This window comes from Archocentrus centrarchus, chromosome 23 (assembly GCF_007364275.1).
Source record: "Archocentrus centrarchus isolate MPI-CPG fArcCen1 chromosome 23, fArcCen1, whole genome shotgun sequence".
NCBI lineage: Eukaryota > Metazoa > Chordata > Actinopteri > Cichliformes > Cichlidae > Archocentrus > Archocentrus centrarchus.
In genome coordinates this window covers 3166507-3181957 of record NC_044368.1, presented here as the reverse complement: position 1 = coordinate 3181957, position 15451 = coordinate 3166507, and the positions used below count along the sequence as shown (strand labels likewise).

Below are 15451 nucleotides of genomic sequence, written 5' to 3'. Positions count from 1 at the left end.
ACTGTTGATTTAAAATAGTTGCAGTAATTTTTATCTTAGGTACAGTTACTGTGAGCAGAATATAAAGTAATTCTCTGTAATTGAATTTACAGTAACTTACTGGCAGTTGGATGGCAGCGACCTGTTTACAGTACTGTACAGTCTGTGTACGCTTTACATATTTACAGTTACTGCTGCAGGATTAACATGGCTCACTGGTTATCAGTCAGGACGTCTCTCATTAAAACATGCGCATACACCCATACACCCATTATACCTGTGACCTGTCTTAATATTACTCCAGTGAAGCAGTTCTCTTATCATTAGCTAGGCTAAAATCTAATATTGTCTGCCAAGCCTCCCACTATCACCGTTTCCTGTTTGTTTGATTGTTTGTTTTGTTTGTTTTGTTTGTTTGTGTTACTAACCTCTCCCTTTGAACACATTTGGATATTTTGTGCTTGTCAGCACACATTCAGGCGTACTTTAACTCGACCGAGGTGAAGCGCGGAATATGTGAGCCTCTTTCTGTCTAAACTGAATGAATCACCGCTCTGTTTCATTCATAAACCTGGCGTATACACACACACACACACACACACACACACACACACACACTTGGAGAAGCTCCGCCCCTCCCACAGAGAGAGGGACACCCGCCGGTGAAACAGTCTCATTCATTCGGAGGAGCGACAGACGCCGCGGAGCGCTCTTTAAACTCTCTCTGTCTCTCTCCGTGTTTCTGCGGTGTCTCGCAGGTAAGAGCTGTGACCGTCAGCGCTCACCTGACGGTGTTTCTGTGGCTCATGTTTGACCTTAAACAGCATTCATATGCAGTATTATTTCTGGAGAAACAGCACTTTAATCGTGGCTGTTTTTGTAGCTAATAGTATCTTCAGATACTATTCAGATTTGGCTAAAATATATTTTTGGTGATTTTCTATAGAAAATCATTTGGTTTCTTTCTTGTTTTACTGCGTGTGTTTTCACAAAAATATATATATATATTAAAAATATTTCCATATATCTTGTTTTGTTCGTGGTGTTTCTCTTCTGTTTATTAGATTAATAAAACTATTTTTTTTTAAAAAGTAAAACTGATTAATTGCAGTTAAACTTAACTGTATGACATCAGATAACTTGTAATATTTTTTTTAATTAAAGTTAGTTGTTCCTTAATAATTTCTTAAATATTTTGTTATTGTTATATTTGGTAGGTTTCTTTTTTTTTTGCTGACTTTAAACTTAAATCTTTTTTTTAATGCTAGAAAAAACTTATTTTACTTTTAAGTGGCACAACTTAGTTAACAAGAATAAGCAGAACAATGGTCCTATAAAATGGATCTTATTTAGGAGCTAGTGACATAAACAGTTACAGGTGTTGACTGATTTCACTGGTTGTGTATCTGAACACTTAACTGTGTTTTTTCTTGAGTTGGTTGAAAATTAAATACTGAATACTGATGCAATGCTAACAAAATCCCTCACAATTCACTGTGCTGTTCAAATGTCTGCGACGAGTACCCTGCATCTTTTTGTTTTTCCCTCCCAGGTCTCACCGCAATGATGATATCGCTCGTCCTCTTCCTCCTCCCACCCTTCTTCTTCTTCTTCTTCTTCCCCACCCCCGCCTGGACGTTGGAGTTTCGGTACCACAACAACCGGGAGATTGAGGAGTTCCTCATACAGGTCAACGCCGCCAACCCCGAGATCACACACCTGTACAGCATCGGCCAGTCTTCAAAAGGTAACCCAGCTCCTGCTGCTTCCTGTCCTACCTGAGAATCAGTTGTCAAGGTGTGAAACAGCAGCTTGTGATGGTGACAATAACAAGCAAAGATTTTATCAGCATCAGTTGTTGTACTGCTGAGTTTGTCATGAAGACTTTCCCCCACAGCGTGTGTTTAACACATTTTTATTTAAGCCATTTGTTTTGATGGCTGTTAGCGGATATGGGGATAATATTATAAAGGATGTTATTGTTCTCGTGCCAGTGTCTTGGGGCCTTTTTGAGATCAAGATCTCAAAACTGGTGAGATTTGAGCCTGAGGCAGCTGTCGCTGTGAGCCGGTGTAAACTAACTGTCACTGAATTTGGTTAAAAAGTGAACAGTGAGAGGCCTTCTCAGGCCTCGTCTTCCTCCCCAGCAAACACCTGCAGACTCACCCAGACCCTTCTTTCTGTGAGGCGCTGCACCGCCATACTACACTAGCACATGGGAACAGTGAGTTCAGAGGTTTACACAGATAAGCTCACAATACAGCACACAGATGAAATTTGCATATCTGCAAAGTTTCTGTCCCCTGACACTGGTCTGAAACGGCTCTCCTCGTCCCGTGTTTTCCAGCTGAGAACCCTGATGAGAGCCACAGTTTCCAAAGAGGAAACGGTGCGTTCGTGTCTCTTTTCCTCACTCAGTAAATTCTCTCACATCATTGCACAGTTTCAGTTCATTCGCTCAGGTGAAACTTTGTCCCCACAGCCACCTGAGGATGATCACCTTTGGAGGGTTGCAGCTCTGTGGAGTCTTGTAAAAGCTGCTGTACATTTTTGCTTTTCAATTATTGTTCACTGTTTTAATTATTGTCTATTTTTTATTCTAATTTAATTTTGTAATTTTTTTGCATTGTTTACATTTTTTCCCTTTAAAATCTTTTATTCATTTATCATCTCTCTTCTACTGTTTATATCAGAGGTCTCAAATTCACTTTAGTTAATGAGCTGCATACAGCCCAACTAATCTGCATAATAACCTACCTTTCTGTACAAGTCAATGTTCTCTTTAAGGACCCGTCCACTTGAACAAATTATTTTTAAGGCATTAAAAATCCCTTCAAATTCATCGTGGGATACATATGCTGCAGGTTATGGTGGCTCTACAGAAACTATTTTATTTTTCTCTTTATGACTCTTTGAATCTGTTTTTAACTTTCTCTATACTTTCATGCTTGTGCAGTAATGCAGGCCTTCTGGAGTGATGAATACAAACTTACATAAAATACATGGGTTAGGGCTGTGTTTCAGTCAGAGGTGCTGGAGTCAGAATCAGTGGAATTTAGTTTCACTTTGCAATATGAACTGGAAAGCATCTTATTGGCAGCAGCACTTTATCTGCCACTACATCCATGACCAATTCAGAAGGACCAAATTAGGGTTAGGGTCCAAGTCTTTGAACTGTGGAAGGAAGCTGGAGTTTCAGGAGGACTTGCAGGAAACATACTCTCAGACCAGCTTTGCATGATTGACAGTTTTATCCATTTAACATTAAACCTGTAACAAAAAGTGAGCAAAAGTGAATCAGTTTGAACGAACTGGTTGAAGCGACTGCGCGTCCAGAGCAGCATACACAGGTTTGGGTGATCTTAATGCTTTGAAACACAGCTTGTTCTCAGACAGATTCCCTTATACACACACACACACACACACACACACACACACACACACACACACACACACACACACACACAAAGAGGATGATGTGTGATTGATAAAGCATCAGGTGTCAGTCTCTATGCCAGCCAGGATTTTTGTCTGACTGACCTGACTGTGTCTGTTGGTGGATCATATGACGGGACTGGATACGGTGGTTAATTTAATCCCAGACTGCTTAATCTGTCACACACAGAGCTAATCTGAGCTAATCTAGGACACCAGCTGGCCCGCGTCCAGCTCGTGTGTATTTGTGCATCTTTGAGTGCCATCTCGTCCCTTCGGAGCGAGTCAGTTTTTCCCTCGGGCTGCTGCTGCGATGACTAATTCACACTTTACTGTGATTTACGTGACTGTGTCGCAGACTTGCTGAGACTTGTAGAGTTTCATTCAGTGAGTAACCTGCAGTACCGGCGTACAGTACAGTTACAGAAGCTGTGTGTAAGGAAACTCAATGGCAGAGGCATTATTAAAACCTCAAAACTGCAGGCTGCCAAACCGGAGCAACGAGCTGAAAGATACTGAAAGAGCAAAGAGTGTAGTTCCTTCAAATACAGTGGCTGAAGCACTGGTAAGGCCATTCTTTGTAGACCTTTAGTTCACTACTAAAATTTAAAAGTTTATATTATCATTCTTTCTAACCAGCAGGGGGCGCTCCTCAGGTTGCAAAAAAAAGATAAAACAAGCCAATATTTGTTGAAGCCTGTGAGAAAATAATATTACACTTATAGTTTTTCTTTATCATCTCTGGTTTCAGGTCTTTTTTTTTAACACTTCATGATTTTTGTTTTGTACATTTTTTATTTTCCACATAAAATTAAATAGATGATAAAGAAGAGTGAGCTTTTAGCATGGCTACCTTGTGATTGACATGTTGAATATTTAGTGTTCACCTGCCCTTCACTGTATTTGAAACTCAGGACTTAAAGTGGAAATAAAATGGAAGTGAGTGGGGAACGAATGTAAAACTGCAGCTTCTCTAATTGTCCCCATAGAGACTCGTGTTAAAACTTTACAGCAGAAATAAACATGTTTACAGCCTGATACAGAAACAGTCTTGATTTCTAAATAATTTACCCGTTCTCACAGCTGTTTCAACGATATTTTTGTGTTTCGAGTGTTTCATCATTTAAAGTCCATCATTTATAGTCCTCATCTACTATAGCGCCCCTGTTCTCTGCTTCTCATACCAATGTGCATAACTTAGATCTTATTTTTGAAGAAATGTGAGTAAATTAAGATATATTGTTTCAAAAGAGGAGAGACGCTTATTCATGCCTTCATCTGTTCCCGTGTCGCAGTGCCTGACCATTTTCAGAAGAGTTTGTTTGTTTGTTGTCATGAACTCAGTTTCTCGATCGTTAACATGCAAATTGTCGTGACAATTCAGGAATAGCTGCAACCACACCACTGTAAGATGATGAAAGATGGACTTTTAGGCCCCATCCTCGGTTCAGTGACGGCTGTTTTCTTTCTCAAGAAGGATGTCCAGAATTCAATTCAGTTCAATTTGTATAGCTCCCAATCAGCTGCCTCAAGGTGCTTTATATTGTAATGTAAAGACCCTACAATGATCACAGAGAAAACTCAACGATCAAAAAAACCTCATGAGCAGCACTTGGTGACAGTGGGAAGGAAAAACTCCCTTTAAACAGGAAGAAACCTCCAGCAGAACCAGGCTCAGGGAGGGGGGGTTATCAGCTGAGGGGGCTGAGGGGAGAGAGACAGGACAAAAGACACACAGAGACAGAGATTAATAATAACTAATGATTAAATGCAGAGTGGGGTATAAACATTAAGAGGTGAGTGAAGAAGAAATGCCCAGTGTATCATAGGAGGCCCACAGCACTGCAGTTTAACTAAGGGAGGGTTCAGGGTCACCTGATCAATCAATCAATCAATCTTTATTTCAAACATGATAATACACATAAAAAAAAATCTGTATGCAATCAGTGACTTTTTTCTTGTTGTTGTTGTTGTTGTTGTTGTTGTTGTTGTTGTTGTTGTTGTTCAGAAAGGAGTAGGAGGAAGCAAATGCTTATTAATTCCTACCCCTAACTTGCTCATCCTATATATCTGTTTTGGATTATACAGTCTAAAATATACACATGTACATAATACAGTTTCCCTTGTGGTATTTTCTTTAAAGACAGTTCCTGGCGTTGGTGTTCCACACCACACAAAAGTACACAAGTGACTCTTTTTGATCCAGCCCTAACTATAAGGAAAAGGAAAGTTTTAAGCCTAATCTTAAAAATAGAGAGGGTGTCTGTCTCCTGAATCCAAGCTGGGAGCTGGTTCCACAGAAGAGGCGCCTGAAAGCTGAAGGCTCTGCCTCCCATTCTACTCTTAAATATCTGAGGAACCACAAGTAAGCCAGCAGTCTGAGAGTGAGAGCAGTCAAGACCTTGTAGGTGAGGACAAGGATTTTAAATTCTATTCTAGATTTAACAGGGAGCCAATGAAGAGAAGCCAATATGGGAGAAATCTGCTCTCTCTTTCTAGTCCCTGTCAGTACTCTAGCTGCAGCATTTTGGATCAGCTGAAGGCTTTTCAGGGAGCTTTTAGGACATGACAAAACACGAAATAATCAATGAATCAGCATCACTCTGAGACAGGATGTTTCTAATTTTAGAAATATTGCACAAATGCAAAAAAGCAACCCCACATATTTGTTTAATATGTGCATTGAAGGACATATCCTGGTCAAAAATGACTCCAAGATTTCTCTCAGTGTTACTGGAGGCCAAAGTAATGCCATCCAGAGGAAGTATCTGGTTTGACACCATGTTTCTAAGATTTGTGGGGCCGAGAACAAGAATTTCAGTTTGATCTGAATTTAGAAGCAGGAAATTAGAGGTCATCCAGACCTTAATGTCTTTAAGACATTCCTGCAGTTTAACTAATTGATGTGTGTCATCTGGCTTCATGGATAGATAAAGCTGAGTATCATCTGCATAGCAATGAAAATGGATGCATTCTAAATGATTTAAGCAATTTAGCAAGAGCAAAGCAAACAGCTCAATCAGATAATATGAATCATAGAATCAAATTATAAATGACAATTTGTATAAATAACTTCATAAGCACTAAAAATAATCATAAGGGCTGAATAATTACTGCTGACTTTGAAGAGACAAGAGGAAGCCAAACATTGTTTGGCCAGAGCAAGATTCCTTCTTTTGGGCCACATACGAGGAAGTACCAACTCTATACAAAGTCCACAAATTCCCCCAAAGTCCTCAGTTACTCCTGGTTAATCATTGTTCAGTTAGTTCTGTGCTAGTCTGCACAAAATGTAACTTTTATCTTTTTTCTAAACGCTCTGTTTACTGTCTGTCTCTCTCAGGTCAGCAGCTGTGGGTGTTGGCTTTGGGCGTCAGTCCTCGCCAGCACACAGTTAGCATCCCAGAGTTCAAATATGTGGCTAACATGCATGGAAATGAGGTAAGAGAACACACACATACACATATTCACACATTCACACACAGACAGAATAGTGCCACTCCCCATTAACAGGAAGCAGGACTAAAGGGATCAACAAAAGCCATTCAGAGTCCAGCGCACCCCATCTATTCCTTTGTGTGTGGACAACAGAGTGCGTGGTGACCTGTATTATTCTGAGATGAAATGGACAGTGTGTCAAGTCAACATCATTACACAGCAATAAAAGAAGTATGTGGATATGAATTCAACAGAAATAACCGTCATGAAATTCTAAACAAGGGGAAAAATTTAGAACAATCTACCAGCTGCCACAGCAAAGGAATCTCACATTCAGAGTTTACTCAGGCAGGTCGGTTAATAACTGGCCATATTTCTCCTTCTGTAATGGAAAAAGTGTATTTTATTATATGTATATGAATGCATTTGAATGAAGCTCTCAGTGAAAAGAACATAAGGAGTGTACAGGAAGGGGGGGGCATTTCCTTCACCTCATTTATCCTTATCATAAAACAAATAAACTACAACAGGGAGGCATGCCTTTAATCTCTCACGCCATGTAAGAGATTTGATTTGAAAGATAAAAATTTCAAGTTTCTGAAAAGTTGCCAAATTAGCATGTGGCCAGAGACAGACAGCATTATACAGGATTTATGCTCATGCATTATTAGCTTTCCGACTGCACAGAGATGGAAGGAAAAGGAGACGCCACGAGTGTGACTCAAACTGCTGATTTCAGGGCCCATTTTTCACCCTAATGAGCCGCCCAGCTGCACACTCACTCTTTGTGCCCGGGGGGTTTAAAATGCTGACAAGTTTAGATGAATAAAAACCTCATTAGATCTGTAGATGTCTGTAACATGTAGTAACCAGATTAGTTGGTTTTTTTGTTTGTTTTAAAAAAAAAAAGACAGTTGCCAGATTTGAAGGTTATAGGTTATACAGGTAATAAGGCAGTTTATCTGCATACAGCTTTAACTTCTTCACTGCAGCTAAATAGAAAGATTAGAACCCTCGTTACAATACATGAACAGTCTAAATGAAAGATTAGTTTTAATAACATGACATAATTAGTGCAGAAAATGAAACCGTAGGGGGACAGAAAATTAAGTCCGCGTGCACGTCCTTTAAAACCAGACTGAAACCTTTGACCGGCGTCAGGTTGCTGTGGTGACAGTGGACTGCTGATCACGCTGCAAATGTGTGTGAAAGTCAATGGAAATGTCCTTAAATAGACACGCTACGCCTGGTCACACACACACACAAACAGAGCCAGTGGAGTGTATCGTTCTGAGGAAAGCTTTGGAAAACGGCTCTTTCTCTGAATCTACTCATACATACAAATTAAAACAGCAGGGTGGCTAACGGGAAAGCTGAAGAGGTGTCGTGTAGTGTGCAGTGTCTGTGTGTATTCTACCACAGCTTTACTGACTGCCATTAAGAAACTCTCATTTGGCTTCAGTGGTGCCAACAGTAGTTATAGTAGTTAGTTATCTTATCTTTATCCCCACAGTGATTTCCAGCTAATTCTTTTTTTTTTTGGGTAGCAGGGGGCAGGTTGTAGAAGATCACTAGAAAACTAATGCTGGAAATGAAATGTACTGCTCAAAAAGGTAAAGGAACACTTTGAAAATCCATCAGAGCTCAATGAGGAAAATCCTGTTGAATATCTGTACTGATGTGGAAGGATGGAAATTAAAATTAAAATTATCAACGTACAGAGGGCTGAATTTAAAGACACCTGAAAATCAAAGTGAAAAATTGATGCAGCAAAATTTGCCAAAATTTCATTGTAGCAACTCAAAATGGGACTCAGTAGTTTGTGTGGCCCCCACGTGCTTGTATGTATGCCTGACAATATCAGTGCTCCTAATGAGACGACTGATGGTGTCCTCAAGGATCTCCTCCAAGATCTGGACCAGGGCATCACTGAGCTCCTGGATAGGTGCAACCTGGTGTGTTGAATAGACTGAAACATAATGTCCCAGACGTGTTCTACTGGATTTAGGTCAGGCGTGCGTGGGGGCCAGGCAGTGGTATCGTTTCCTTCATCCTCCAGGGACTGTCTGCATATTCTCGCCACATGAGGCAGGGCATTGTTGTGCACCAGGAGGAACCCAGGACCCACTGCACCAGTGTAGAGTGTGACAGTGGATCCAAGGATTTCATCCTGATACCTGATGGCAGTCAGGGTGCCGTTGCATAGCCTGTTCTCCACAGCTTCTCCATAGCCTTTGATATTTGTCACATGTGCTCAGGGTGAACCTGCTCTCATCTGTGAAAAGCACAGAGCACCTTCACAAAGGAGCAGATACCAGTCCTGCTGCTGGGTTAAGGACCTTCTACAGCCCTGTCCAGCTTTCCTAGAGTAACTGCATGCCTAAGTACACCCCATAATTCAGCAGCTTGTAGAACGTACTTTAGCAGTAATAACATTCTGTGTGTCTTTATCACTCTTTCACATTATTATGGAGGAATTTTAGCCCACTCTTCTTTACAGTGTGGAGTCGGTTCATTGAGGCTTGCAGGTATTAATTTATGCACAGCTGTCTAAAGATCCCACCACAGCATTTTAATCTTGAGGTCTGGACTCTGACTGGACCGTTGCAGGACCTCGATTCTTTTCTTTTCTTGCCATTCTGCGCTTGGGATCATTGTCCTGCTGCATGACCCAATTCTAGCCAAGCTTTAGCTGTTGGACAGATGACTGCAAGGTGCCCAAATCATCACAGTGCTGACAGCTGGTCTGAGGTATCTGTGCTGATATGCTGTGTTTGGTTTTCTCCAAACATGGTGCTGTGCATTATGGACAAACATCTCCACTTTGGTCTCAGGTGCCCAAAGAACATTGTTCCAGGTCTCTTGTGGTTTGTTAAGATGCAGCTTTGCAAACCTAAACTGTGCTGCCATGTTCTTTTTTAGAGAGAAGAGGAGACAACCCCCCCCAAACAAGCCATACTTGTTCACTCTTTAACTTTAACATGCTAACTGAGGCCTGTAGAGTCTGAGATGTCCCTCTTGTTTGTTTGCAGTTTGTACGATCTGAACTTTGGGGTGAATTTGCTGGGACATTCACTCCTGAAGAGATTGGCGGCCGTGTTGAATGTTTGTTTTTTTCTTACTGCAGAATGATGGACTTCAGGTGGTTTGGAAATGACCTTATAACCCTTCTGTAAGATCAGGTTGTGCTAACACACAGCTGAATGCTTCAGACCTGCAAACTGTTGAAACTTCTGCTTTTATAGATGTGCTCACATTTACTGATCAGTGTCTTTGATTATCAGCACCTGGCTGCTTCTTAGCCTCTTAACTCCCATAAAAGCAGTAAGGATGTACTCAGTTTTCCACATCCTGCTTTTGGTTTCATTTTTCTTAAATAAGTAATGACACTGTGTGTCATACATTACGTGATGTATTTTCCCAATTTTAAGACCTGCTAGCCTTAAACAGTAAAGAGGATGCACTTTCTTTTCCACATAACTGGTGCACATGTGCTGTTTTTATACGCTGATGTTTGTGTTGGAAAACTGAAGCAAAGAACATCCACGGTGCATCCACCGCACGACAAAGTCGAGGTCGGAGGATGTTTCTGTCATCGGTGTTGAAACCCAAACACTCATCACGGTCTGACGCGATGATGTCAGCAGCAGGAATGCAGTCTGCCCCGTTAGAAATGGATAACTGCTGCTTTGTTTAGTGATGCTAAACCAAACAGATGTCTTTCAGCAGCTTTAAACGCTGCCTGTAGACACTAATTAAAGTTTAAACAGACAGCACCTCTTTCACCCAGCCCTCTGAGTGAGCTGCATCACCCTCGCTTAGATTCACTTAGAGGCCTGTTTGTTATCCCAGTTCTAGCGTTTGTCTCTTTTAATGTCAACATCTGTCATTTGGTAAATGACTCAACGGCTTTGGACAGATGTTCGTGTTCCCCAGTGGATAAATCCTGATTTTAGAGTGAAACTTAGATAGTTCAGGTCCATTCCCCCTTTCCTGTAGTGCCACTGAGAGTTCACATTATTCACTTTAACAGTAATTTTTTTTTTTTTTAATTGTTGGATGGATGTAATTTTGGACTGAGATTCCTAATCCCCAGAGGATGAATCATGATGAATTTTGGGACTTTTCCTGTAGCACCATCACTGAAATTTGGCTTCATGTTCCCCTAGAGACTCATTTTAATGTCTTTAGTACGAATGTACTCTGTACTGTGTTTTCATCAGTACAGAGTACATTATATGATGATAACACAGCACTGAGGTAAAAGGCTACAAAATGCAGTGTAAGAGGTATTTCATTCACTGAATCTGATATTTTACGACATCACCACCTCTGCCATAACCAAATCAGCATTTAAACTATAAACAAGTCTTCAGAATTTGGTCTAAGTTTCTAAGCAACCTCTCGCAGGATAATCAGCACTGAGATTGAGACAGAAGTTCCTCCATCCTCTGTTTTTTGTGACAGTTCATCATGAAAACACTGATAAATGCTGCTAGGAGCCAACATAAACGTGGCACTCTGCACCTTAGGAGCAAAATGAGCTCAGCTGTTCTGATCAGTTGAAAAGGAATTTGCATTAGTAGACGTCATAATATAATATTGATAAATATAAAAAGCACCAATATGGATAAATGTCATTTGAACATCATCATTTGTTCAACAGTTGCCTCCTTTTTAAGAATCTACCTCTAATCAGGGTCATGAGTATCATGTCTCCTCCTAATATTATGTCTCTGTAGATTAACTGTGGTCAGTTTTCTACGTTGCTCCCCTTCCTTTGTGCTTCCAGTGTTGATTTATTTGGACACACTACTCGCAGTGATGTAACTTCCGGCTGTGCGTTACAGTGGTCTTCAAACAGGTGACTGTCAGGCCACAGAGGGAGGTGGTTCTTTGGAGCAGCCGGCTGTTAAATCACTGAAATATCCAACAATAATCAACAGCCAACGCACTATGACACTGTAGGACTGTGTGTGTGTGTGTGTGCGTGTGTGTGCGCGTGGGTGGGTGGGCGATGGAGAGAATGAGGGTGAGTCAGCTTTCCCAGAAGCTGCAAACTGCACACAGACTCTGCTGAGCTTGAATGTTGGTTCAAACTGAGGTTCACCTCCACTTCACTGCACACCAGGGTTATTATAGTTAACGAAAACGAACGAAATAACGAAAACTGAAATTGAAAAAACATTGTCGTTAACTGAAATAAATAAAAACTATAATTAAAAGGAAAAAACGATAACTAATTAAAACTGAATTGTGAGTTTACAAAACTAACTAAAACTAACTGAAATTATCGATAAACTGACTTTCATTTACTTGTTTTTTTTTGGGGTTTTTTTAAGCCTTGTGGATTGATATGAAATCATTTTTTCCGCTCTTCGAGTTTAGGCTGGGAGCGCCACAGGACAACTGTGTGAGTGCGCATGTGCGTGCGCTCACCGCGCTGGTTACTTGTCTCTGCTACGGCCTTTTAGACTTTCTAATACCATTTAGTGCAGATTAGGCAAATGCTGAGAGAATGGGGGAAAGAGAGAAACAAAGAGCAGCACATCCAGCAGAAGATCCCTGAGCCTCAAACACTGATAAGGACCACATCAATAATAAAAAAGCACAGGAAAGCAAGATCTAATTTCCTCAACCATGAAAAAAGATAAAATTCCCACGCTGAAAACTTGCTCCACTCCAAGCCTAATGTAACAGTGCATATCAATGATGTTTTTATTAGTCCTTGGACAACAATGTAGCTCTGAAAGAAAAGAATTTCGAAACAGGTTCAATTCATGGTTTAAAAATGCAGATTCAGAAATAGAGACAAAGGTGTGTTTTTGTGTGGTGGCAACAGAGAAAAGACAGACTTTAAATGAGTGACGGAAGAAAGCAATATGATGGCTGGAGGCAGTGCTAGCCCTAACATGTGTGTGTCTGTGTGTGTGTATGTGTGTGCATACACACCTTCTCACCTCTCCCACCCTCCTGTCTTTCCGACTCCTGAGGCTCTCATTCATTCACAAAGATGTTTGTCTTCCTCCTCCTTGTTCTCTCCTGACCATCCAATAACCCGTCTGTCTCCAGAGAAACTGCCTCATCATGACTCGTCCCTAGGTTGCGTTTGGATTCCTCACAAACTTACGACATCACTTCCTCCCCCGCGGTTTCCATCAGGAGGGAACATGTAGGGTCATCAAGCAGAAAACAAAGAACAATGGTGGGATGAAATTAAGGAATTTAAAGTGGGGGGGGGGGGGTCTCAGACTCAATTTTAGCAAAATCTGCTCTCACGTAGGCCACATCAGTAAAACCATTGCATAGTAATGTATATTAATAATAAACCGCTTTCATTATTAAAAATTTACAAAAGCTGTGACAGAATGTGAAAAAACAACCGATTCATGTTGAAGAAATGTATATATTGACTGATTACCAAACTGTGATTACCTGCCTTTCTTTCATCTGTATATATCTGTATATATTGCACTTGCTTTATTATTTATTTATTTTTATTTTCTTTTACTTTCCTAATATACTAGTTCTTAAATTTTATTTTAACTTAGTTGCTTATTTCAATTGTTTGTAAAGCAGTCGCAAGTAAGAATTTCATTGCTCAGCATAACCGCAGTGTTTTGCGGTGTACATGACAATAAACTTCTTGAATCTTGAATCTTGAAATACTGAAATACTGTGTACTGATACTAAATAAAGTGACAGTGGCACAGTGGGTAGGTGCTTGCCTTGCAGCTGGATGAGTGATCTGGAACGATCATTTTGTTGTGTGCCTTGTACACATATATTGACCCACCTAATAATTTGATGCAATACCAGTTTATACCACAAGAGGGTGCAATGAGTTGACATATCCTTTATTTAGCCAGGAAAGTCATAAAGAACACATCCTGATTTTATATGGTGGAAATATCAATAGTTAACCCGCAACACGCTGACTGGTAAAACGCTGCCCCCTAGTGTTGAACATTTTCGTTAACCTTTGTAGAGTGAAAGTACGAAATGTACCTTTAAGAGTAAAGCAGTACATTCTGAATCTGAGCCGAGAATTTAAAAAGCTGAAACCGAGTGAAAGACACCCAGAACGTCCTTAAAATCTAAGAATATTTAATGTTGAAATAATGGTTTAGTTTAATTAAGTCTGCTTACAAAACTGATTAGGAACATGGGGGGGACAATGGGGCTCATAGTAAAACGTGTTCATTTAGAGTAGAAAACAGTACACGAGTACCAGAGTACCAGTTTCAACAATATATGTAATTTATCCACATGCATTGAGTCTGCTATCATAGCTAAAGTGCAGTTTACAAGTTATTTTACAAGTAAATTCAACGATTGCAACGACTTGGAAATAACTATGACGTTGCAAACATGTCCACTCTGGCATTACCATGAAGAAAACATTGAACAAACTGGACTAATTATTGACTTTACTGCAACACATCCAGTGAGCCCAATCTGACCCTCTGATTGGCCAATTTGACCACTGCATGTTCAACACCCCTAAGCTTGGAGCTGCAGCGGTGCAGAATTATAACTTCACAGCTGGACGGCCATGCCTCCTATAACATCTGTTTGCCCAGTGTCCTTAAAGTCAAGTGATATTTCATAATACATAATCTATATTTTATACTGTTCATCTCCTGAATAAATATTCATGCATGGGGGCAAACCAGAAATTCCATAACAACATTTATTATTATCCTAATTTTTTATACATGCATGTTTTGTAAGTTTCAGTTGTGTTTTCAGGTTCTTGGCCGGGTGCTGCTCCTCCAGCTAATCAACGAGCTGGTGCACGGTTACCGCAAAAATGAATCGTGGTCCCTGCAGTTGCTGAACAGCACACGCATCCACATCCTGCCGACGATGAACCCCGACGGCTTCGATGTAGCAGACAAAAACTGCTACAACAGCCAGGGCAGGTGAGTCAAGCATGCACGCACACACAAACAGAAGACCCGGTAACCGGCTCGGTAACCAGATCACACGCTCTGCAGCACTAAAGAGTATTTAAGCCTTTTTTTGCTCTCTTCTAAGCTCTGACAGACCCACTGTGCACTATCTGCCCATCATCAGCTGGTAAAACATATTTCCTGGTTGGCTGGTGGAGACCAAAAACGGAGCTAAAAGAGCGTGAATATTGGACTCCACTGAGATGATTATTTTGCTCTTTATGTATTTAAACAGGAATTTATTAGCAAACTCCTGAAGACAAACTCTAAAGCATGAACTAACATCTTAAATCAAAGAGTAGGAGGTGAACTTGTACAAGAGAACAAATGAGCTGTTGTTGAGGACTCAGGTTTATGCTCATGCAGTATTTATGAGCCACTCCTGAGGGGCACGTCTGTCTCTGTAGCTGCTAAATGATCCGCCGTGTCCACCCGCTCGAGTTTAACACCGCCGGCCTGCTGTTTGCTGCTGAGCGCATCACATACGGTGGCATCAAGACAGTGAGTTTAAAACGGGCTAAAAACAATGTTGGAGGAAGTATTCAGATCTTCTTATGCAAATAAAGTACAAACACCACGCTGAAAAAATGATTAGATTAAAAAAAGTCACTGAAGGAAGATTCTCCAGGTGACACACTGTGAAA

The 15451-nt window shown here is 40.6% G+C and overlaps 1 protein-coding gene across 1 annotated transcript in view; it reads left to right on the top strand.

The window, feature by feature from the left end:
• Positions 1-673: 673 nt before the first annotated feature.
• The window catches only part of cpm (carboxypeptidase M), a 35961-nt gene continuing 21183 nt past the window's right edge, over positions 674-15451 (top strand). The window contains exons 1-4 of the mRNA XM_030720213.1: positions 674-737; positions 1532-1726; positions 6758-6855; positions 14605-14777. Of these exons, the coding sequence (XP_030576073.1) occupies positions 1543-1726; positions 6758-6855; positions 14605-14777 (455 nt within the window). The 5' untranslated portion in view covers positions 674-737; positions 1532-1542. The remainder of the gene's footprint in view (positions 738-1531; positions 1727-6757; positions 6856-14604; positions 14778-15451) is intronic.